We start from the raw sequence: 25,007 nt of genomic DNA on the forward strand, positions 1-25,007 counted from the left end.
AACTGTTTACATTTTTCTCAATTCAGCCTTTTATACTACAAACGTAACAAGACCTATAAGACCTAAGCCCCATATATCGATTAAGCAGAAACAAGTTTATTGCAAAGTTGAGAAGTAATCTGAAGTTAATATAAAATACTGATAAATATTCATAAATAACTCTTATACCATGGGCATATCTGAATGATAGTATAAGTAAGAGCCATGCAATTAATGCAAGCCCTCATTGCTTTGAGGTCATCAGCATCAAACAGGGTATCTGCTAGTCGCGCACGGTCAGCGGTCGAGCAGTCGCTAACTTGTTTGCAGCTGTTGCTGCTGCTGTCCTGTGATTAGTTTTAGCTTTTGTGCAATTTATGTTTGTTGTTTGGGTAAATAAATAAATAAATAGTATTTCATTTGTGGAGCTAGCCTCTGCTCTGTTTAGCTTTTATTTTGGTCACCAGATATTTGGAGCATTTAATACCCCAGCGTTATTAGTTGAGCATTCGCTGATTCCCCATGGACATGGATAAAACCAAAAGTTAGATTAACTCCAGCATCGTATTGAATTGTACCGTGGACATGGGCGGGGGCGTGGGGATGTGGCCGTGGCCTGAGCTTAAAGCGTTTTATTGCACGCATTACTTTTTGGCAAATGAAACACACTAATTTATACTGTGCTCATGAGTTATTAGTATGGATTGCTCGCAGTTAACGAATTGTAGTATTGGAAAGTGTATGTTTATTGATATTATCCGTCCGTCCGTATGAACGCCTAGATCTCAGAAGTTATAAGAGCTAGAGAGCTGATATTTGGCATGCATACTCGTGTATACCAGTACAAGTTTATCTTATTTTTTCGATAACTCATCCGATAACGTTTTTATCGAGAATAATCAAAAAGTCGACTTTGTTTTTTCAGACTAATTGCAACATTTTTAGACGTAGAGACTTCAAATTTACTGTGTATATATATTTATGTGTATATACATTTATATATTTACATATATATACATACATTTATTGAATACAAAAATTTTGTAATTCACAGAAGTTTCATCTACAAGAGAAATTATTCAACTAATAATAAGAAGTTCAGAATGAGTAGAATATCAGCTTAGAGGGTTCAGGGCATCTCCTAGTCGAGCAGTCTCGACTGGGCCCTTGTTTTACATTGGAAATTCTCCTGCGAGGTTTTAATGAAAGTGATTTACAGTTGCCTGCCTTTACAGTTATAAGTTTTTGTTAACAATGCATCAGTGTTGGTTAATGTGTATTGTGGTTTTCAACACTATAAACTGAAAGCAATGCATATTTTGAAGAATTTATAATTTGTATAGCTTTCAATAATCTGTCCATAACTTTGGTAGAGTTCCTATACAAATAGCAGTGTTGAAAACCGGTTAAGCTCGAGTTTTTTTCCAGGAATTGTTGATAAACTACGGCTTTCATATGAAAGAGTTTATGTGTATTATCTGGCCGCCGCATGAATTGAAACTTTACCGCTTGAAGGCAAAAAAAAAAATGTCGACCATTTGTCATGTTGCAACAAATTAATGGAATCTGCATTTATGAACGGCAATCGCATTTGCATTTGAAGTCACAAAAATATGCAGCAATTCAGATGACAGGGTATGCGTATATGCAGAGCATATTGCTGTGTAAACCTACGGAAGTAACAAATTTTCTAGCACTTCGCTCTGTTGGAGCGACTTGGCGTTGCTTTGTCTCTGCGCCTATACGAATTACTGTTGATGAATTCGGCCCGAAAATACAAAAACACAAAAAAGCAGGCAGAGTCCAGCATATACCATTCATATTCAAAAATAGCAAATCAACAACTGTTTGTATACCCTGTACGCAATGGCTGGCAAGGGGGTACGACAAAGCTTGGCAAATTATAATAGAATGTAGAATAGAAAACTGATATAGTTGAGAGATGATAGATGAAAAAATGAAGAAGAAGCTAAAGTTTTAGCCAGGGATTGTTTAAAGATTTTTTCAATGGACCGTAGAGAGACGAATCGTCATAGAGTATATATGTATATTTATTGTAGTTCTGGTCAGGATCAATAGACGAGCTAATCTAGTCAGGTCTGCCTGCTTGTTCAGCTGCCGTATTCCTTCTACTCTGTCATATACATAAAACTATAGTCCTATAGTCCTCAGTGGATAGAAGGTCTCCAACACTACTACAGGGTAGCTGTTAGTCGAGCACTCCTCATTAAAAAGCACTTGTACTTGTTTCATCCAGTGCTGTGATGCTCTCTGATATTATTTTATGTAAATTTCTATGGAATGCATACAAAATACACAGACAGACCTTCAACAGCACACGCACACCCACACACACACACACATACATATGATGTCTGTCTGCTTATAATGCAGAAACAGATAGTATATAAATATATATGCGTGTATGTATGTATGCATCCGTATATCTGTATATTTTATATTCCTATGATACTCACAAATATTGTTGTTTGGTCGTCAAAGCATATGCGCATTTTTAAATAAACGCCGCAGCCCCAGCCGCCGCCTCCCCGCAATACAAAAATGTTTTGCAACTACAAAATGGAGGAATTAAATACCGGCATAAAGCATATCAAGTGCGCTCGTTAACAGCGCGACTTAATTCTTTTGTGTGAAATATGTTAACTAAAAGGGGGAAAACTACTTTGTGCCAGCGTAAAGCGTAGTTGAATATCAACTTTAAACATAATTATTTCAACTATACCCAGACAGCCAGACGCGCTCTCACAATAAAAATGCTGGAAAATGTTATGTGAAATTTGATGCCAATTTGGCGAACCCCAAAGGGTGAAGCTCTATGTAGCGCTTCAACTTTTGACGCTCGCAATGAGCATAGTGAAAAACCTTCAACTTTCATCTGGTGAGGGTATATGCAAGTGCGTCAAGTCCGACGTCAAAGTGGCTGCCGAAAATTGCCTCAAGTTGAAGGAGTTTCAAACTAAATTAGATTCACTCTGCATTCCTTAAGCTACTACGCCTATATACCCCATTTCAGGCTCTCATTTGCTAGGGTATTTCATCATCTGTGTTTCGAAAAGAGAGCTCATATAATCGCTCCAAGTTGAGCATCCCTTGGCCGTCTGTCAGAATGTTGCGCAATTCTGCGAAGTCTGTAATCAGTGCGTTTGGCACTCGTCTAACGTGATGCAGTTAGCTTGCCCTTAGACTCAATTACTTCGCCGAGAGTTTGGCTATTAATTTTTGGTTTCACTACGTGCGCCCGGCTAAGTAATTAATTAATCAAATGTCCCATGGCTGTCCCGAATGCAAGATATAATTGTCTTTTCTGCAACGAGCACTTTGTACCTCTCAAAGGCTACAAAGTGAGTGTCATGTTCAAATTATACTCTATATATATACATATGTATTTACATGGATGTGTCACGTGTCGCTGTTGCCAGGGCTGCCTGTCAGTTCGCAATGATTAACCAGCTCTCTGCATATCCGCTTCCGATTCAGATGGTGCGTAATTAACATTGCACTTTTGGATTGCATGCGAGGCGAACACAAATGCATCCACTTACAGACACAGATACAGACACAATGCAGATGTAGATGCGGATGGAGATGCTAATACTGATGCTGATATTGATACTTTTGCTGGGACTGATACGTGTAATTTGTATTTATGAGAATCACAGAGAAGGGTCCCACAATCATTCAGATGCTGGCAATCGTTCAGCAATACGGAAAACAGTTTCATTGTTGCTGCTGGAAATTGCAATTTTCATTAATTCGGGCTTCAGATTTGTCAAGCTCACAAGAGACGAGTCCTGCATTTGGCTAGAACAATGAGATTTATGTGCGGCTCTTACTGGCTGCCAGCTCGGCCTTGGGCCGGAACTTAAGCCCGAAACTCAAACTCAAACTCAAACTCAAGCTGTTGTGTAGCGTGGAGTGTGTGCCTGTCAGTTGAGCTTCCTGCGACAACAATCGAAGCAAAGACCTCCTCTACCTCAAGTGCATGTCGGTTGTTTATACTCGTTGTGCTCGAGTGGCGAATTGGGCATCTGGCTCGACACTTCTCGGATTCTCATTGAGCTGCAGCTAATTTAAGCCTTAAAGTGCAGTTACTCAAAGCATCGAAATTGCGTTTAGCATTTACCGTGGAGACAGACTTTAAATCGATAGCAACTGCTTGGCATAAAATTAACATGTTGTTAACAGAGAACAGAGAAAGTCAACTAAATGTTGCTTAGCACATTGTTGCTTAGAATCGAACTAATCCTAACAGCATCAACTTCATCATCGTCAACAGTCTTATTAACAGAGCTTCTAATGTTAATATGCAGGTTAGTATAGCGTAAAATGATTATTAACAGCTTTTCTCACACTTAACATAATGTTAACTCGACCTTTTGAATGCCAGAAATTTGGCCCTTTTGAGCTAATATGACATATTTAATATTAACTAGCTGTACGACCCATATGAGGAAATTTGTCAAAAATGTCTACTTAATAGTGCTCAGGCCCTGAGTCCGAATCTCGTAAACCCTTCGCACACCATTAAACTAAATACTCACATGATCTCAAGCAGATGGTCGCGTTTATGTTTGGCTTACGCATAATTAAATCTGACTAACCCAAAGAGCTCAGCCGAAACATAAATATAACAAGTAGTCATAATGTTACAGCTGTATATGCTCGACTACCAGATGCCCTGCATCTGCTTACTAAATTTACTCACCAAGACAGGCCTTGAATGTCCTTCAAACAGCCATGAGAGCCAAGCTGAACTAACTACTGTCAATAGACTAGCAACAATTCCTTCATATGCCCCCATCGTTTGTTACAGGGTATATATAAATTGGGTACCACAAAAGCGCATGCAAATAGTGTTTGAAATTTGAATGTGGGAAAGGCAAAAATGAAATCAAAAAGTGAAACAAAGCTGAAAACAACGATGCAAACTGACCAAAACAAGTCAGAGCTGGGCAATGGGGAGTAGCTGACGGAACAATACTCGTGCCAGCTGTGCCCACAGAATAATCCACTCACCAAAATCCAATATGCTCGCCTTGCCACTGCGAACGAGCATAGAAAAGAAATGACTACAAAAATATGCTGACGACCTTTTCACGACGAGAGAAATTTTCATAAATTATTTGAAAAATGTTTGAAATGATTTACGCTCATTAATCTTGTCTGTCGGTGTGTGTGTGTGTGTGTGTGTACGTGTGTGTTTGTCCGTGTATGTTTGACCGTGTGTGCGCCCTGTGGTTTGGTTAGCGTCCTTTTTTAAGGGGGCATTTCTGACAGCTTTAGTTTTTGGCAATTCAATTAGGCCAAAATGAAAGCATGTTGAAAAATTGTTTTGTTGCATTAACCCATTGTTGGCCCCCAAAAGCCAGCGACAAGGACAGCAACAACAGCCACCGACTGCCGTCTGATGTGTGTCTAAGGCAATGTTTTACGCTTGTTGTCGCACTTATCTGAAATGGGGTATATCGATTCAATTATGAACTTTGGGTTCCTCAACTATGCAAAGTACAGCACTTTATTATTTAACTATCCATATGAACCGAGCTGTTCCTTGAGTTTGCTAAAGTTAATCCTTGCACTCTAATCTCTGTTATATGTTTTACCATATAACTGTTCTGATATGGCGAAATATAACATATGTATACGATATCACATAGCTATCTACAGGAACTCAGCTGTTCTTGGAGAATTGTGCTTGAAATTTGTTGCAAGCCTTCCTTATACATTTAGTATGCACGATTGTTAAAGCCAATCAAATCAGCTCATTAAAAATCATATATACACCTATAAGACCTCAGCTCATTGAGAGCGTAGCTCACCGATATTTGGTAGAATCGCTGCTTGTACAATGATATTAAATATACATCGAATTCAATAAGATTGGTGCGATATATAAAATGATATCATATAGCTGCCTCAACATTTATAGAGCATTTGATATGCTGTGCATCGATTTGGTTTGAACTTTTGCTTTGTTTATGTTTGTTGACGGCTCGTCGGCGTCTAACGAGCTGCACAAATGCCGGGCAATTAATCATTTGTTTCTTTGCTCTTTGCTCTTTACTCTTTTATTTTTGTTGAGTGTTTTTGTTTTTCTCCCCTTTTGTTGTACTTTTCGCCTTTTGCAGTTCTTTTGTTTCTTGGCGTCTCATTTCACAACTCATTTCCGGTTGGCGCCGGAAACGCATCTTCGACATTAGGTCAGATCGGCGTCCGGGCATCGCTCGTGATTTATGGCATTCAAATTGACGCAAATGCCGCAACCACCAAAACACACACGCACACACGCACACACACAGAGAGAAAGGTGACAACATTGTTTGTGGCCAAACACATGTGGAGCGATGATGTGCGAGTGTGTGTGTGTGTGTGTGCCTATGGTTCGAGCAGAGTCGTGCAAAAACTAATTCAATTTGCATATTTGGCTTTTGGGTTCTAAACTCAATCAAAACAAGCGATTTTCAATCGCAGCGGTCATCACATGCCTTTGCAGCCACACCCCCGCTCCCCTCGCCAGCATACCATCACTATGAATTCCTCTTGTTCTACCTGTCTGCAACCCTTCGCCATCATCCAAATGAGCCACAATTTCGGTTCATTTCGGGCAGACATAGGCAAGTGTGTGCTTCGGGCGAGTCAAATATGTTTTGCAAAATTCAGTTGATTAATAACGAAATGATTTGCATTTGAAAAGATTTGGAATTTGACATTTCAGCTAACTTCTGCTTTTGTTTAGCGAAATGGGTTTGGCAAGGACTGAAATGCATAGATGAGATTCATTTTTGTAGTTTGTTGGGAATATTTATGCGAATCCTATGCTGTATATAAGAAAGTGCTCAAGAAGATTATATGTTGGTTAGATATCGATATTTATCGATTTTGGGTGAGAAACAGTTTGAAAGAAAGATAGACAGATTTTAGGGCGGACTGAAAGGACACCCAGATAAACAAGAAGCCAAAGAGGTAGACCCAAAGAAAAGAGACACAGATTTCTCATTTTGAATTTTTTAACGGTATCGAAACATAAAACCACAACTATGGCTAAGACAAAAGCTTATCAGCTCTAAGCTTTGAGCTTAAACAGTTATCAAACGAATCTCTTGCATATCGTTGGCTTTAAATTCCTGAGTCGGAGTTGATGAATATTTTGTGCAAATATTTTTGGGTCAACTGTCAGGTGCTACAGCTTAATCATTTCCATTTCCATATTCATTTTCTTCCCTATTTTTTTTTTTTTTTAGTAAATAAAAGCTTCCCTTGTCTCGCTGACCATGAGCAGATATACTTGAAATGCTAGCAAATACTGCGCTCTACATAAAATGCATGTCGTAATCGAATTATAATACCATCTAGTCAAGGATATTCCCAAAAAAAAAAAAAAATGCGACTGGGTGGCGGCCAAGGCAAGCAGCTGTCTCTGCAACTGTCTCTCTCTCTCTCTCTCTCTCGCTCTCGCTCTCTCTCCCTCTCTGTCTTCTTTTCTATGCATGCTGCGGCAGGTGGCAAACAACAACTCGTTGTGGAAATATGTATGCATATGCATTCAGGCGCACAGTCTGGTATAGATTTTTATATTCGACTTTGTGGCATTTGCTGCATATCTTTGCACGCCCTGTCTCGCTCTGCTACTCGCTGTGCTTCTCTCTTTCTTTGCATTTTTCTCGCGTAGAGATTTTGAAGTGCATTACAAAAAGCGAGCTGGAAATATGCAGCCAAAGTTTGAATTCTTCTGGCGCGCTTATTGCATACAAAAAGCAGCCAACGCAGAGGCCGTCTCGCACGTGCTTCGCATCGCCAAGCCAACAATCCGGGTCCTGCGCTCTGGCTCTCCGGGTGTCGAAACGTATCCAGCAATTTAATATTTGCGCCGAAAAAGGCGAAACTACAAATGACACCTGTGGGAGTGGCCCACCCCCACACTCACTCACACACCCACACTCATACCCACACCCAGGCCCATGCCCAAGCCCCCTCTTAAACAAACCAAATGCTGAAAAGGGGCTTTCGCATAGCCAAGTCTCATTTGGTCTATTTGTTGCATTTATTCAATTTGCAACGAGCCTCTCGCTGCATGTGTGTGTGTAGAGTTTGTTTGTCGAGTCGTTGTTGAAATTTATAGTCGGACGAGTTTTTAAAGTGTTGCGCCGAGCGTATGGCGCGAGTGCAGAGAGTTATTTCGATTTAAATTGACTTTTGGATAGTTGTGAGAAAGATATGGTCTATTGTGGAGAGTTATGGACTAAGATGGAGAGTTGCGGAAAGTTGAGGAGAGTTGTGGAGAGTTGAGGATATATGTGAAAAGACCATTGTAGGAGAGATTTCAGAGTTGTTAACTGTGGAGAGTTTGGATGAGTTGTGGAGAGTTGAGGATATATATGAAAAGTACCATTGTAGGAGAGATCTCAGAGTTGTTAACTGTGGATAGTTGGGATGAGTAGTGGAGAGTTGAGGATATATGTGAAAAGTACCATTGTAGGAGAGATCTCAGAGTTGTTAACTGTGGAGAGTTGGGATGAGTAGTGGAGAGTTGTTTGGGAGCCTGCGAAAGGTAGCTGAGAGCTATGGGAAATAAGTAATCTCTGTTGCTATTTTGATTGTGCAGAATAGTGGAGAGTTATGGGTTCTCATTGTAGAGAGTTAGAAGTTTGGTTGTATGGAAGCTGACTCTGCCTATGGACAATTGGTGAGAGCTGTTGATAGCGAGATGGAGATGGATGAGTATAAGCAAGACAACATTCTAATTGGTATAATCATCCACTGCAAACGAAGACGAAGTATATGATATTATCTAAGACTTCTACTTGCTTCCATGGAATGATTTCCTTTGCAATTATTCAATGTGCTATTGGTATAAACTGAATTCAATTTATGTGAAGAGTTTATTTGGTTTACAAGTCGAACGTATTGCTCTATGATATATGGAAATCAAATATGTTGTACGATACAGCGAAAAGCACCAAAAGGAAAAAAAAAAAAACTACAACAAAATATTTTATATAAAGTGCAAGCGAAATTTTGTGGAGTTCTATTTGCAGCAAAAAGCCACACAAAAAAAAAAATAAAAATAAAAATAAAAATAAAATATTGGAATGGAACACCAAATGAAATATGTGTTTATTTATGGTTAATTTAGTACGAAATAGATTTAGGTACTTCAGAAAATCTGGTTTTACGCGAAAACGAAAGTATTTCACATTCGCCAAGCAAATAGTTTGGAATATGAATCAATAAAAGATTAATTAAGGACTCTTGGGAACTGAGCCATAAGCCTTAATAGAATTGATGTATTGCGATTTAGGAGTGTGGCACATACCTTTTCACTATGAGCAGAGCAAGCTTAAATCAAATGCCAGAACGTGGATCGTATCCAATAAACTTGAATGGGCAAATATTAGAAGAAAAAATAATTTCTATGTTAGAAAATTATAAATAAATTTTGTGTGTCGCCTACACGACGAATTTTCAATAATAAATGAAAATGTGACTCCAGCCCAGGTCCTATGATTCCCATAGGCTACTTGGATGCGATCTATTTTAACAATGGTGGAGCTCAAGTCAAAGGCAACAATGGCCCACAGTGGGATTATCGTTGGCATAGAACTCTTGTCTCGCACCTATTGAATATTTGGCTAACAATTTAAAACTCAACAAGGTGACAACTTCGAGCACAGCCCGAGGACTATTTCCTGCTTTGAGCTTGGCCACTTCGAAGAGCACAAGCATATCTGAGAGGCAGATATCTGAAGCCAAGGACAAAGTCGATAGCATTATCTTGTCTGCACTCGAGCTCGATTCGATTCGACTTGATTCAGACTTGGACTTGGACTTGGCTATGGGAATGAATGAATGCAAAGCACAAAGCACAAATCACAGATTACAATTTCGCTTGGATGCCGCACACATGCACACACACACACACACACAAATATATACACAAAGAGTGTACCGAATCGTGAGAGGGAGAGAGAGAAAAAGGCGTAACTATAGGGAAAGGGGAGAGGCGCGCCACTGAGGCAGGTGGATGGTTGCAGGGCAGTGGCATAACTCACTGGAATACATGAATAGTTGCATATGAAAAATCACCGAGCAGAAAACTCTATCTGTGTGCATACATATATGCAAGCGAATGACCACTGTCCAAGCAGCGAGCTACACTGGGAGACAGCGGAGGAGGCGGGAACTGGGCATGTATAGGCGAGGTGGCGGTAGATAAAGCCAAATATCGAATATGAATGCTTCAGATTTGACGATTTACGAGGTGTGCTAGAGAAATTAAAATAATATATTGATTTGTTATCGATTTTTATCGATATAGTTATAATTTTAAGTTTCATCATAAAGCTTTTCCTTTAGCTTTTCTAAAAAATAAAATAGCTACTAAATGATCTTATATTTAAAATAAATATATATATTTATAGTAATATAGTATAGTAAAATGCAACAATTTTGTTGTAATTTTTATCAAAATTTTGCTCAGTGTATTTTATATATGTATATACATACATATATCTATAGAGGAAAGTCTAACTGAATGTGTGTATATATTGGAGTTGGCAATGGCGTTGACCACAAAAGCATAAATGCACTTGTAAATCTCTATAAGTGTGTGTGTGTGCGAGAGAGTGTGTGTGTATGTGCGCATAAATGCCAAGTGCTGCTGCCACGCCCCCTTTGGCCGCCCATTGTTGCCGGTGTAAAGTGTGTGCACTGATAAGCAGGCAACACCCGAAAAAAATGTGTGTGTGTGTGTGTGTGTGTATGAATGGGTGTGTGTGGAAATCGGGATAGGAATTGGGCTAGCAACAGAGATAAGGTAGCAGCCGCTGAAGAAGAGACTCACAGAGTGAGGGAGAGGGTGAGGAGAGAGAGGGAGAGGGAGAGGGCCAGAGGGAGAGCCTGGAGGTTAGGCGAGAGGCTTCGACATAAATAGAATGCTAAACAGCACGCGCAAATGTGTCCTGCAGGAGCTGTTTTCAGAGCGGGCTGGGGTGTTTCTGGGCAATTGCAATATGTGGGCGTGGCAGCGTGGCAGCGTGGTTTTGCATGTGCATTGCCAACTCTGACTTTGGCATTGGCCACGTCTGCGTTTCGCTTTCACATGTGGCACCAGCGCAGCGGACGGAGGCGTGAGACGGCCACGAGGCGTGGCGCGGGTGAGCGATGCGACGGGGCGGGGGGAGGGAGCGTCCAGCGTTGGCGACTCGACGTGTCGGACAATGGCGCATAAATCATGCATAAAACTGAAAATGGAATATGAAAGCAACATGGCGTGCCTCTGTGTGTTGGTGTGCGGATGGGTGGGTGTGTGTGTGTGTGTCTACTGGTGTGGGTATTAGCGTGTGAGTGTGTGTGCGGCTAGTGAGTGGAACGCAGCGTAACACGCAACAAAGGAAACAAGTCTCGTTTGTATTGAAAATTTTGATTGCAAGTTGCGTTACGGATAAGACTCTAATATGTCTATATGTGTGCGTGTCTATGTGTGTGTGTGTGCCACTTGCCCCACAGGTATCGTTAAGCATTGCAAAGTGCATATCCATTCAAATATTTGGCAATCCACTCGGTGATCGGATGAGTTTTTAATAAAGTTTCACGCGTTGCAATTCGCCAACAGTTTAACCAAAGTGCCTAATGGACTGAAGCGAAGGCAGAGCAACAGTTGAGCAGCTCCTCGAAAAAGCCAAACTGAAAGCTCTAGCTGAAGAGGAGACTGCTGAGAGGTTTGGTTACTTTTTACGTTAGCTACCCTCAAGCAAACTGCAACTTAAGAGGATTAAGAGGATGGCATAAGTTTCTAAAAGCTGTAGGCAATATAAAAGCGCAAAGCTCTACTTGAACAAGTCTACTTTAAAGCTGTTAGTTGAAGCTCAAGTTTAGCTTAAAATAAATGTAGACATTGATGTAAAGCTTTAAGCTTTTTTCTAGACAACCAAAAATCGTATCTTCACCTTAAAGAATGTTTGTTAGATTAAAGCTTCTTCTCTTACGTAACTAAAGCTATGTTGATTTTAAAAATACTTTAAAGCAAAGATCTAAAGGAAAAGTTAATGTATCAATAGAGTGATCTTAAAGCTTTCAGATTTTAAGAAGCTTTCAGATCATGTGGTAAACCATATAAGCAGTACTTCAATGCATGCTTTCAAATTAGCTCTCATCGATCAAGCTAACTCCACTTTAGATACTCTGCAACGCAAAAGCTCATTAAAGCTTTAACTCTCAGCTTAAGCCCGTTCTATCAGCATTATTACATCTCATATAATGTGCAAAGCGCACTTAATCGTTTACCTCATAAAGCTCTTAATCAACTGTCACTTGCAGCTTTTTCGATTAAAAAGCACAAAGTAAACGCTTAGCTCAACTTGGACTCAAAGCGCTTTAATTAACTGATTTGAAGTTGTTTTCCTTTATTCTCTTTTGTGGCTCATTCCTAGCTCAAAGTGCAGCGAGTGGGTAGCAATCAGAAAATGCTTTAGGGCAAAGCGGTCGCATTATTTGGCTGCGGCTCACCAATTCAGTTCAGTTTGCTGAACTGGCTCAGCTGAGCTGAGCTGGCTCGACTGCTCACCTGGTGGCCGGGTCGCCAGGTCCCGCGGCGAATTATCGCCAATCACTTGAGCAATAAATGAACCAAAAGTCGTTATGCGACGACAACAAGAACAAGAGCAAGGACGCTGAGACGCGGCACTTTGGAGGACGACTTGACTTCAGCGTCGCGTCCAGGTAGCAGCTACACTTCAAGAAAATTGCGTTAGCAAATCAATTCACCTGCATAAATACGAAAGCTGACTAGTATATTTCATCTACAATAGCTAGGAATCCCGATGGATATGCTCATATAACTAAAGTTCATACTCTTATACTCCTGACGTCGTATATTAGTTTTCTTTCATTTTCTTATATTTTTAAAGTCTTGTACTCTTGTACTTGAATTCTCTTATACTCTTTTACAATTATGCTCTCATACTACATATTATACTCCCATAACCTTATACCCTTTTACTCTTATACTCTTGCACTCATGCTATTATAATCTTACAGCCTTTTACTCTTACACTCTTAGATTCTTATACTTTTATACACCTATACACTTAAACTGTTATACTCTTATGATTCTATACCCTTATACCTTTAGAGGCTTATACTCATATACTCATATACTTTTATACTCTTATACTTTTGTACTCTTTTACTCGTATACTCTTACATTCTTATACTCTTATACCCGTATACTCTTATACTTGTATACTCTTATACTCTTGCACTCTTATTTTCTGGTACTCTTGAACTCTTGTACTTTTGTACTCTTGTACTCTTATACTCCTATACTCTTATATTCTTATACTCTTATACCCGTATACTCTTATACTCGTATACTCTTATACTCTTGCACTCTTATTTTCTGGTACTCTTGAACTCTTGTACTTTTGTACTCTTGTACTCTTATGCTCCTATACTCTTATACTTGTATACACTTATGCTCTTAACTTGTTACAACATATACAATTTTGACATGCTGTTTTTTTTTTTTTTTTGCACAGTGTACGAATACGAGCCACCACACCCACTCTGTAGCAACAAACGCCTCCGCCTTTACCTGCGAAAAGGTGTCCTTGACAAAGTAGCAAACAAAAATTCTTCGCAGCGCACTTTTCGGCGTTCGGCGTTTGGCGTTCGGCGCTTGTCGCTCGCCGGTTGCAGCAGCCGCCGCAGCCGCCGCAGCAGGAGCAGGAGCAAAAAAAAAAAAAATGCTGGGTCATAAGTTGAGCGCTGCAGGCAAGATGTCTATATAGAAACCACGACAAAAAATGATATATATGTATACATAATATATATCTATATCATTGTATATAATGTATAAAGGGCAGACGTCGAGGCGAACGCATTTATTCATTTAACCTTTTACTGCGAAACGAGCGACGGGATCAAACCAATAAACTTTTGTTGTTTGCTGCTGGCCAGAAAGGCGAAAGGGGCAACGGAGTATTAAGTAGAAAAGAGGGCGTGCCAAAGGCGGGCTGGCATGTGAAGGGCGGAGTGGGAGATGGGGCTATGGGGTGAGTGGGGTCGGTGCGGTAGGTCACACTAAACGATGGCACGTAGCTGCGTCAAGTAAATGGGAAAAGTTCCAGTCAAATTCTGATGAAATGAAATTAGTTTTCGCTTGAGTGTAACTTCCGTTTGTCGAATGACTGGACAGAATAAAAAACACAATTCTCTGTGAGGACCACTGTGAGTGTGTAGATATGTGTGTGTGTGTGTGTGTGTGTGTGTGTGTATGAGTGTGTGCAGGTTAATCTACGGGCGAGCATAACACACGCCGCATATGAATGACGGCCAAGTGACATCAATTCGCCTTCAAAATCGTTATCCCGAAAGCTAACTGTCTCCCTCTCTCCCACCCACTCTGTCTCGCTCTCTCTCTCTCTCTCTCTCTCTCTCTCTCTCTCTCTCTCTCTCTCTCTCTCTGGCCAGTTGTGTGGGACAGCAATGAAACCACAAGAAATCGCTTATAAATGACATACTTTTACCACCCGCCAACGTAACAACAGCAACAGCAACAACAACTATTACGACTCATGTTGTTGTTGGCCACACTGTTGGGCGGAGAGTTTCAAGTGCAGCGTCATGGCACAGTGGTACAAAAACACCAAATGGGAAACACAAAAGCAATGAGGTAAGTGAAATGAGTTGCAATTCAAGAGCTGAAGACAGACGCTTTTTATGTGGCTCTCTTTCCTTTGCATGAAATGATTGATTGGACTTGAACTGATTGACAAAATGTTAGACTGATTGATTAACTGTGTATTTGACTGCAGACTGATTGATTGAGTGATTGAGTAATTGACGTTGATACCCGATAGCTTATTATTATTAATAGAATGATTAAGGATGTTGACTGAATGACAGATTGATTGATTAACTAGTAGACTGATTGATTGATTGATGCACGATTTGGCTTACTGATTGAGAGATTGATAACTGACACTTGGACTGATTGATAAACCAAGACAATCTGATCAGAAAACTGGCTGATTACCTGCTTGAGTGTTTGATTGAAAACAACTGACTCAACGGATTTGATATATATATAAGACTTATAAATCGACTTTCTTATTTCGATTCCAGGCCCACTGTGCGCTATACGCTTTATGAAGTGGACCGCATTGATGACTCGGCATACCACAAACATAAAGACATGTACACACACAGAGAGTGTTACAGAAAAGTTTGAGTATCAATCAACGACAGTCAATCAATCAATCAATCAAATGCACCAAACAATGATGCCAACCAACGAAGTCGATCGCGATGTGGAAATGGGAAGTGGAAGAGATGAAGTTTCCAATGAAATTTTCCACTACTTTCCACTTTGCCAAATGCCACTCAAAATGTTGTTCCTCGTTATGGCTGTTGTTGTTTGTGTTGCTGCTAGGATTCGGGTTGTTGTTGCTACCTGTGACACCTTTTTTATTTTGATGCAGGATTTTCCTGGTAGCTGGGGCTGCTTTCTAATATGGTTGACGCAGCATTTTCTGCTGCTAAAGCAAACGAACATTTTTGATATTTATAACTTTTCTAATTGCCATTCTCCGAGAGAGAGAAGAGCCACAGACTATGTGATATGAGGCCATTGCCCTGACAACGATTGCGGTTTCATTGCCTTGACTACGGCTTTAACTGCAGCTGGCATTGCTGCTTCTTGCTCTTCTTCAACGACTGCTTCTTCTTCTCAAGTTCCGGAAAAATGAAAACGATTTTTCCAAGCGAAAGTTGACGTTGCATTCGAAATTATTTACAACTAGCTGCTGCCAGGGCAACCAGAAGAAGCAGAGAAACCAACGACAAAGCAAATTTCAAGCTGAGAAACAGTTGCAATAGACGACCCGCTCACCCAAAATGCCACGCCCAGATGCCCTGTGACGCCCTCTTTATTAGAATCCCCCCGCGCGCCCCCTTCCGTGCGAGCTCCATTCTAGTGAAATGCACTTCAATGCTTAAATGACAATCAAGTTGGATTTTTCTGCAGTTTTTGAGGTTCCACGAAAAATTATTTGGGATGCAATGACAGCAGATTTTAAACGACTAGCGTATACCCTGTACTACATATTTTTATGAAAAGTTAGGTGGAGTGTGGAATGATATGCGAGTATAGTTAAAGAAATATAACTGGAGAATAGTCTTTAGTCTTTAGTCTTTAGTCTTTAGTCTTTAGTCTTTAGTCTTTAGACTTTAGTCTTTAGTCTATAGTCTATAGTCTTTAGTCTTTAGTCTTTAGTCTTTAGTCTTTAGTCTTTAGTCTTTAGTCTATAGTCTATAGTCTTTAGTCTTTAGTCTTTAGTCTTTAGTCTTTAGTCTTTAGTCTTTAGTCTTTAGTCTTTAGTCTTTAGTCTTTAGTCTTTAGTCCCATATAGGCTCAGGGCAGTTGCTTACTCCCAGCATTTAGTCAATTTCACGAGGTATACCCAAACTTGCTCATAAAGCGAGCAACTTTTTAGTGCAACGACGAATGCAAAATGCATAACAACAACCGGAATAGGACAAGCGTAAAAAGTAGCTGAAAAAATGTGTAAATGAAAATGGAGAAGAGAAAGAGGTAGGCAGGTAGCAGAAGCAGAAGAAGAAGCAGCAGCGGGAGACGCCAAAGTAAGAGCAAAAGCAAAAGCATAACAACCAAAGCAAATTGGCGCAGACTTGAAAAAATGCTTAACTAGCTGTACAGCTGGAACAGTATACAAATATACTAATATATATGTATATGTATGTATGTATGTATACGTGTATATAGCTAAATTGTGCAGAGTGCAAAGTTCAGTGTAAATTGAAATAAGTCTGTTGGAATACAGGATACAAGCCATAGGGCACGCTGCCCTAGCAAGAAGAGTATGCGTGGGGCGAAGGGCAAGGGTCTAAAGAGTAATCAACCATATCTATATACATACACCTAGCTAACTCAAACTAAACATTGCATATGCTTATCGCTGTATACTGGACTTTACACCTATCAACATGGACTTGATCGAAGTGGTATAGGCGGAGTCTTTAGTTAACAGTATAATCTTGTGTGAAGAAACTAAGAACGTTGAAGTATTTCTTCACGATTTACCCATCCAAGTTAGTTAGTTTATTAGCTATTTTAAGGTATCCACATATATATCTATATCTATATATATCTTACATATGCATATACCTTATAGCTGTTTTAGCACTTGTATGAGCAACATTTTAGGTTTCCTTCAAAGAGATCCTTGTCAGGGTCTTCAATTGCTCGTCGTGCTAAATGACATAGTTAGCTTCAGTCTGTCAAGTCAAGTCAAGTCAGGCAGCTAAATAAGTATACCCAATAGACCAAGCGGGGCTACGGGCTGGATGGGTGAGTGTCCAGCTACCCGATTTTAATCGTGACACCTGCCCAACTGCCCAGCTGTCCAGCCGGTCGACTGGTCGCTGGGCCAGTGACACGCGACGCCGGGCAGCATAATTAAAAGTTAAGTACCTGACCGGGAGAGAGACACATATACGGCAAGCATGTGTACGAGAGCGAGAGAGAGAGAGAGAGGGCTGTGCTAAAGCGATTCTCCCTAGACGCAGCTCAGCTCACAGACAAAGCCAAAGGCTGGAGTGTGAGTAGCCCGTGCTAAAATGGTAACAGCTCGTCTACGTTGAAATAACATGCTGCACTTTTTAATGGGCAACTGCAATAGGGCGGGAACAATGGGGGCGATGGGGCGATGGGGGTCTAGGGGTTGCTCAGCGGGAGAGCTATGCTAGCCGAGCTAAAATGCTTGCCTGTTAAATTTTTCACAAAAGAACTTAACGCAAATACGCTTTAATGAGTTGTCATTGGCGCACGTTGCCGTGGCGCAAATACCCTACAGAGGGTGTTGGGGTATGCTCGACGGCTTAAGAGTAGAATGTGCGAAAAAGATATGGAATATTTCAACAAGCCTCAAATATTCCATTCAACGAATCAGTGCGAATTTCTGAGTAATCAAATGGAAACTATGAGGGGCTCAAGGGGAAATGAAGAGCTTGGGAATGGCTTAGGAGGCAAATCAGAAGAACAGTATGCTAAATTCTGAAAATATCTAATAAAACTTAGAAAATTTCCACAGAAGCTGCACTTGAGGGTATTTCGAGTTCACCAAGAATATGCTGAGCCACATTGAAGTGGGGCATAATTTAATCTTAAGACTCTGGGACAATTTTTTAAGTGCGTCAAGTGTCGTCGCAGATTGTTGATTGCCGTGTCTATAAACATGCCCATATATGTATGTATAGGTGTACAGATGTATATAAGGTCTGCTATCTATGTGTCTTTGAGGGGATAGCAGGCTGACAGCGCTGTCAAAGTCCTTGAATGAGTTTGTTGAGGTCGTAACTGCATTAAATGCTAAACTACTTATGAGTGTCGGATGGCAAAGGCGTGGCGGAGACTGCGGCGAAGGCGGACATAGACGTTGATGTGGAGTGAAGTACATTAACGTGGAACCTCTGCAACTTGTTGCTGCTTATTAAGTCTCTCACTGGCAAGACCCGCATTTAACTAGTTGAGTGGTGCGAAGAGTCGCACTCAATGCAATTCTGTTTCGTCTATAATCAAATATTGAAGCGTACTGTAAGGGGTGCGAGGATTCTATAGGAAGTAAAAGGCAGGAAGGAACTTCAGGACGGAAGACGGCAGATGGTGCCAAGTGAAAAGCAAGTTATACAAATTAGGCTAGATTTGCTTGATAACTATTATTTAACTGCAACCTTAACGTGTTTGGCTGCGATTATTGGCAATTGGCGTAATATTTTTGCGGCTGCTCATCAATCGATGTTTTGTGCTATCGATGGTTTCAGTGTTGGTAAATCCTAAAATGTAAATCGCTTCATTCATGCACAACTTTTGACATTTGTCATCTAATCGACCGCACGTTCGGGTTAACTTCTATAGCTAAAAATCTGTCAGCGGAAACTAAATCTTGAATAACGAATACTAGCTTACTATATCGGCTTAACTTTCGTATTTCTCGGCCCTCAGTTTTTGTTCAGTTCTGTTAATAAAGTTCAGTTTTCAACTTGAGACATAAAAAAAACACACACACACACACATTTTCAGGTTGAGGGATCTGTGAGTTTTCTGGCCTCCGCTGACTGAGTAGCCCTTTGCCGAGCTGAGCTGAGCTGAGCTGAGCTGAGCTGTGCTGTGCTGTGCTGTGCTGGATCATAACTGAGCATTCTGTGAATGTGTTCACTTCTCAATATATATTTCTATATATTTTTTAGTGCTATATTTTAGCAGTGGAGAAAACAAATCGTACAGTGCATCCGTGGCCACGAGTGTATCAATCCATTTGAATGGGAGATGGCCTTCGTGGCTACCAATGATCAGCATGGCAATGAGGTAATGCGCGTAGTGCTCTCGACGGAGCCGGGCAACAAAACTGTGGCTTCCTGTCAGAATGTCAGGATCAATTGCAGTTCCGTCGGAGTCCGGTCGTACACACAGTAAGTAATCCAAACCTTGTAGATGTAGATGTGTGCTTCAAAATAGTTGTCCTACTGCAGTGCAGGGCGTTTCGATCATCGACATCGCTTTCATTACTTTGCGGACACGGCGCCCCGTCTGCGGAAGACGGACCTTTTTCTGCTGCACGGGCAGAAAGGCTACAAAGACGGAAAGAATGAGCAGGCATTGGGGAAGCAGCAGCAGGAGATAAATAAACACCAGAAGCTAGAGAGGGGGGAACATTCAAAAAACAGAAAGAAGCATGGGGAGGCAGATGAGGCACTGCTGCTGGATATGCCTGGATACTTCAATATGACCATGGGTCAGAAGGAGCAGAAGGAGAAGGCACAGCAGGTGACTTTGAAGCCGAAACTGAAAGAGAAGGCGGTGCAGACGGAACTGAAAGACAAGGCAGTACAGAATACGTTGGATAAGAAAGAGATGTCCGACCGGAAGACTTTGCAGCTAGAGCACAAAGAGAGTGCAGAACAGAACAATGTGGATAAGAAAGAGAAATCAGAGCAAAAGACATTGCAGGTAGGGCATAAAGAGAAGACAGAACATAAGTCGTTGCATGTAGAGAAGAAAGAGAAGACAGATCATAAGACCTTACAGGTAGAGCAGAAAGAGAAGGCCGAACACAAGACTTTGCAGGTAGAACAGAAAGAGAAATCTGAACGTAAGACTTTGCAAGTAGAGCAGAAGGAGAAGTCTGACCTTAAGGCTTTGCAAACGGATAAGAAAGAGACTGCAGAACAGGAGCTGCTGCTGGTGGATAAGCATGTGAAGGCAGCACTGAAGACGTTGCAAGTAGATCAGGCTGTGAAGCCTAAACGGAAGACACTGCAGTTAGATCAGAAAGAGACGTCAGACCGGCAATCGTTGCAGTTAGAGCAGAAAAATAAATCAGAACATAAAATTTTGCAGACAGAGCAGAAAGAAAAGTCTGAGAGCAAGACACTCCAGTTGTATAAAAAAGAGAAGGCCGAACAGAATGTTTTAGAGGTAGAGCAGAAAGATAAGCTAAGAAAGACGCTGAAGGTAGAGTACAAAAAGAATACAGAACTGAAGACGCTGCTGGTGGAGGATAAGAATGATAAGACAGAACATAAGAATTTGCTGGTAGAGCTGAAAGAGCAGTCAGAGCAAAGGACTCTGAAGGTAGTGAAGAAAGAGAAGACAGACCGGAAGTCTTTTCAGGTAGAGCAGACAGAGAAGTCAGCGCAGAACACATTACAAGTAGATCAGACAGAAAAGTCAGAGCAGAAGATACTGCAGGTAGAAAGGACATACCGGAAGACTTTACCGGTAGAACAGAAAGAGAAGTCAGCGCTTAAGGCACTACAAGTAGAGCACAAAGAAAAGTCTGAACGCAAGACGTTGCTGGTGGATAAGAAAGAGAAGGCAGAACAGCAGGAAGTAGAACAGAAAGAGAAGCACGAACAGACGACTCTACAGGTAGTGAAGAAAGAGAAGACAGACCGGAAGTCTTTTCAGGTAGAGCAGACAGAGAAGTCAGCGCAGAACACATTACAAGTAGATCAGACAGAAAAGTCAGAGCAGAAGATACTGCAGGTAGAAAGGACATACCGGAAGACTTTACCGGTAGAACAGAAAGAGAAGTCAGCGCTTAAGGCACTACAAGTAGAGCACAAAGAAAAGTCTGAACGCAAGACGTTGCTGGTGGATAAGAAAGAGAAGGCAGAACAGCAGGAAGTAGAACAGAAAGAGAAGCACGAACAGACGACTCTACAGGTAGTGAAGAAAGAGAAGACAGACCGGAAGTCTTTTCAGGTAGAGCAGACAGAGAAGTCAGCGCAGAACACATTACAAGTAGATCAGACAGAAAAGTCAGAGCAGAAGATACTGCAGGTAGAAAGGACATACCGGAAGACTTTACCGGTAGAACAGAAAGAGAAGTCAGCGCTTAAGGCACTACAAGTAGAGCACAAAGAAAAGTCTGAACGCAAGACGTTGCTGGTGGATATGAAAGAGAAGGTAGAGCAGAAAGAGAAAGCAGACCGGAAAACGTTGCCGGTCGATAAGAAAGAGAAGCCAGCCCGGCATGCGTTGCAACTAGAGCAGAAAGATAAATCCGAACATCAAATTTTGCAGACAGAGCAGAAAGAAAAGTCTGAACGCAAGACACTCCAGGCGGATAAAAAAGAGAAGGCAGAACAGAATATTTTAGAGGTAGAGCAGAAAGATAAGCTAAGAAAGACGCTGAAGGTAGAGCCCAAAGAGAATGCAGAACTGAAGGCGCTGCTGGTGGAGGATAAGAATGATAAGACAAAACATAAGAATTTGCCGGTAGCGTTGAAAGAGAAGTCAGAGCCACAGATTCTACAGGTAGAGAAAAAAGAGAAGACAGACCGGAAGCCTTTGCAGGTAGAGCGGAGAGAGAAGTCTGAGCTGAGCACGTTACTGGTGGATAAGAAAGAAAAGGCAGAACAGCAGGAAGTAGAACAGAAAGAGAAGCGCGAGCAGAAGACTCTACACGTAGAGAAGAAAGAGAAGACAGATCGGAAGTCTTTTCAAGTAGAGCAGAAAGAGAAGTCAGAGCAGAACACATTACATGTAGATCCGACAGAAAAGTCAGAGTGGAAGATACTGCAGGTAGAGAAGGCACACCGGAAGAATTTACCGGTAGAGCAGAAAGAGAAGTCTGATCATAAGGCGCTACAGGTAGTGCAGAATGAGAAGTTTGAGAGGAAGACGTTGTTGGTGGATAAGAAAGAGAAGGCAGCAGAGCGGAAAGTAGAGGAAAAAGAGAAGCCCGAACAGAAGACGTTGCAGTTAGAGCACAAAGAGAAACCAGAACGGAAGACTCTGCAGCTAGGGAGGGCAGACCAGAGGAATGTGTCGGTAGAGCAGAAGACATTTCTGGGGGATAAGAAAGAGAAGTCAGAACAGAAGGAGGTAGATCAGAAAGAGAAGCCAGAGCAGAAAACGTTGCAGGTAGAGCAGAAAGAGAAGCCAGAAGGGAAGACTCTGCAGATAGAGAAGGCAGACCGGAAGAATGTGCCGGTAGAGCAGAAAGAAAAGTCAGAGCAGAAGGCATTGCTTGGGGATATGAAAGATAAGTTAGAACAAAAGATATTGCAGGTAGAGCAGAAAGAGAAATCTGAGCGGAAAACTTTGCTGGTGGATGAGAAAGAGAAGGCAGAACAGAAGGAGGTAGAGCAGAAAAAGAAGCCAGAGCAGAAGATGTTGCAGGTAGAGCAGAAAGAAAAGTCTGAACGGAAGACATTGCTGGGAGATAAGAAAGAGAAGCCAGAGCAGAAGACGTTGCAGATAGAGCAGAAAGTGAAGTCTAATGAGATGATATTGCAGGTGAAACAGAAAGTGAAGTCTGGGCAGCAGACAAAGCATCGATATTACAGTCAATACTTGGAATGGTCGTACGAAGCGATTTCGGAATCAGAGAAAGAGACACAGCTAAAGCAGATCTCGCAGCCGATAAAATCGCAATCAGAGAGATCGAAGTATGAGATGAAACCTCAGCTAATAAATTGTCAGACGGAGAGACTAAAGCCAGAGAGCTTACATCTGGAGTTCTTAAAAGAGGAGAAAATTCAGGTGATGCGCCTTAAGGCAGACAAGTCACAGCCGGAGCTGTGTCTTCAAGGAGACTTACAGCCAAAGCGTGAGAAGCGAACCCAAGCGAAGCAGAAGGTGCAGCTGCAAATGACCCCGAAGCTGGCGGTGTTGCACTCGGACACTCCGCGCGTGCTAAAGGCTAGGTCACATACAGAGCCGAATTTACAGAGAGCCAACGGATCACAGCGAAAGGCCAAGTCTGAAAATAATTTACCACAGGATCTGGATCAGAATCAGGAAAAGAAGTCGTCTCGGACTTCATCCCATCACAGCCATGGAAGTCTAACTGTCTCTGAATCGGGACTGTGGAACAGCGCTGAGGTCATTGCGCACAGCACGCTGCTCTCCATGCAGGAGCAGATGGCCAAGCGGGACAGCAACAACTCATCGCCCTTGTCATCGCCCTTCTACGCCTGGCTGGCTGCCAAAAAGTAAGCTAGACATACATCACTGATTGCTTGGGTTTATTAATTGTTTCTATCTCTTGTTGTTGTACGCCGTCTTCGCAGGGAGAAGCAGGATCAGCTGAAAAAGGAGCGCCGTCTCTCAACAGAGTTGGAAGAGCAACGTGCCAAGGAGCGCTCGCGTCTCGCCCAGCTGAACTTTGAACGTTGGGTCAAGAGCAAGAACACTCAACTGCGACGGGCTAAGTCGGATGTGAGCTCCGGTCAGCTGACCACCCATTCGCGTCAGTCGCTGCCAGCCTCCGAGTCGCAGCGCCGTCTCATCGAATGGGAGCGCGAAAAGCTGGCCGAGCTCAGGGAGCAGCGGCTGAAGCGTGAGGCCTACATAGAACGACAAAATCAACTGGAGTCGGCGCGTCGCGAAATGAGCGCCGAGGCCTTTGAGCAATGGGTCCTGGCCTCTCGTAACAAACCGAAGCCCGTGCCCATGGGCAAGGGCCTAGACTCGCTGCGCGGCACTACCGCGCCCCTCTTCACGAATCCCAACGAATGGAAATCGGTGCATGGGCCCATCGTCAAAAAGCCGCAGAATCCGCCGCCGCAGCCGCGTCCGAAGCGCCAGGGGCCTGACTACGAGCGTCTGGAGCGTCTGGCTCAGCCGCGACGCGCGGTCTGCAAGCAGAGCCCTAACGTGCGGCCAGAGCCCTTGAAGCTGGGCGAGACTGGCCCGCTGTCAAAGCTGAGCAACTCACTGGACAGCTGCCTGTTGCGTCCGCATCGCACGTCCATGGTCTGGAGCAAGGACAATGCACAGCGCGTGCGCGAAATGAAGAGGAACGAATCACTGGGTGGGTATCAGGCCCAGCGCGAGCTGCACGACGATCAAGTGGAGCAGCTGCGCAAGCAGCAGGACCAGCAGAACAACAAGACTCTGCCGAAGAAGTTTCAGGACAAGCGCGAGAAGCTGCGCCTCCGCCTCAAGGACTGGCTCGAGGAGGGCAAGGCGCTGCCCCAGCGCAGCCGCAACAGCAGCAGCACCGACCTCAACTACGAGCTGAAGCTGGAGAAGCACGCGCTCAAGCAGCAGCAGCGTCGCGCTGTCTTCGCGGAAGAGGCGGCCCAAATGCAACGCCGTCGAGTCGTCTTCAACGAGACGCGCATTCTACGCTCCGACGAGCATCTGCTATCGGCGGCCAACAAATCGAATAATCCGCTGCAACGAGCACGCAGCATCGAGCCCAAACATTTACTCAAGTCGAAGGAACCTCAGAAGGTGAAGCCCTGGCGTTAGATTTAGGTTCACGTGTGATTAGAGCAGTACCCCCCCCCCCCCCCCCCCCCCCCCCCCCCCCCCATCACTCACGTCAATCCCCATATCCTTATTATATTCATGTAATCGTCCTGTTTTTTGTAAGTTTTTCAAAATATATATTTTTTATTCAGGCCCCCATTCTGCTTGGCATTTATTTTGTGAATTGGTTTTCTAATCAAATTACGGGAAATGAGGCAGAGAT

General features: G+C 42.4%; 2 protein-coding genes across 4 annotated transcripts in view; one reads left to right on the forward strand and one right to left on the reverse strand.

Annotated features, from left to right (window-relative positions):
• The window catches only part of LOC108618503 (uncharacterized), a 31,613-nt gene extending 22,138 nt beyond the window's left edge, over window positions 1-9,475 (reverse strand). For both annotated transcript variants that reach the window (XM_018014536.2, XM_089474370.1), the window contains exon 1: window positions 9,314-9,475. The gene's annotated coding sequence lies outside the window, so the exon portion shown is untranslated. The remainder of the gene's footprint in view (window positions 1-9,313) is intronic.
• A 9,411-nt stretch (window positions 9,476-18,886) lies between these two features.
• LOC108620171 (uncharacterized) lies at window positions 18,887-24,936 on the forward strand. 2 transcript variants are annotated; one of them, XM_089473729.1, is made up of 4 exons: window positions 18,887-19,045; window positions 19,267-19,488; window positions 19,549-23,520; window positions 23,599-24,936. In XM_089473729.1, the coding sequence occupies exons 2-4, from the start codon at window positions 19,346-19,348 to the stop codon at window positions 24,782-24,784; spliced, it is 5,301 nt and encodes a 1,766-aa protein (XP_089329855.1). In that variant the 5' UTR covers window positions 18,887-19,045; window positions 19,267-19,345; the 3' UTR covers window positions 24,785-24,936. The 2 variants fall into 2 exon arrangements, with proteins under 2 accessions (XP_089329855.1, XP_089329854.1); XM_089473728.1 differs by lacking the exon at window positions 18,887-19,045 and adding an exon at window positions 19,094-19,111.
• Window positions 24,937-25,007: the final 71 nt, after the last annotated feature.

This window comes from Drosophila arizonae, chromosome X (assembly GCF_054131065.1).
Source record: "Drosophila arizonae isolate 15081-1271.41 chromosome X, UAZ_ARI_1.0, whole genome shotgun sequence".
NCBI lineage: Eukaryota > Metazoa > Arthropoda > Insecta > Diptera > Drosophilidae > Drosophila > Drosophila arizonae.

What these genes read in the sequence shown, in the direction of transcription:
- LOC108620171 (XM_089473729.1), top strand. Translation starts at nt 19,346, where the DNA reads ATGGCCTTCGTGGCTACCAATGATCAGCATGGCAATGAGGTAATGCGC. An exon ending in GGAGTCCGGTCGTACACACA is followed by an intron (nt 19,489 to 19,548) that starts GTAAGTAATCCA and finishes GTCCTACTGCAG; the next exon opens with TGCAGGGCGTTTCGATCATC. An exon ending in GCCTGGCTGGCTGCCAAAAA is followed by an intron (nt 23,521 to 23,598) that starts GTAAGCTAGACA and finishes CCGTCTTCGCAG; the next exon opens with GGAGAAGCAGGATCAGCTGA.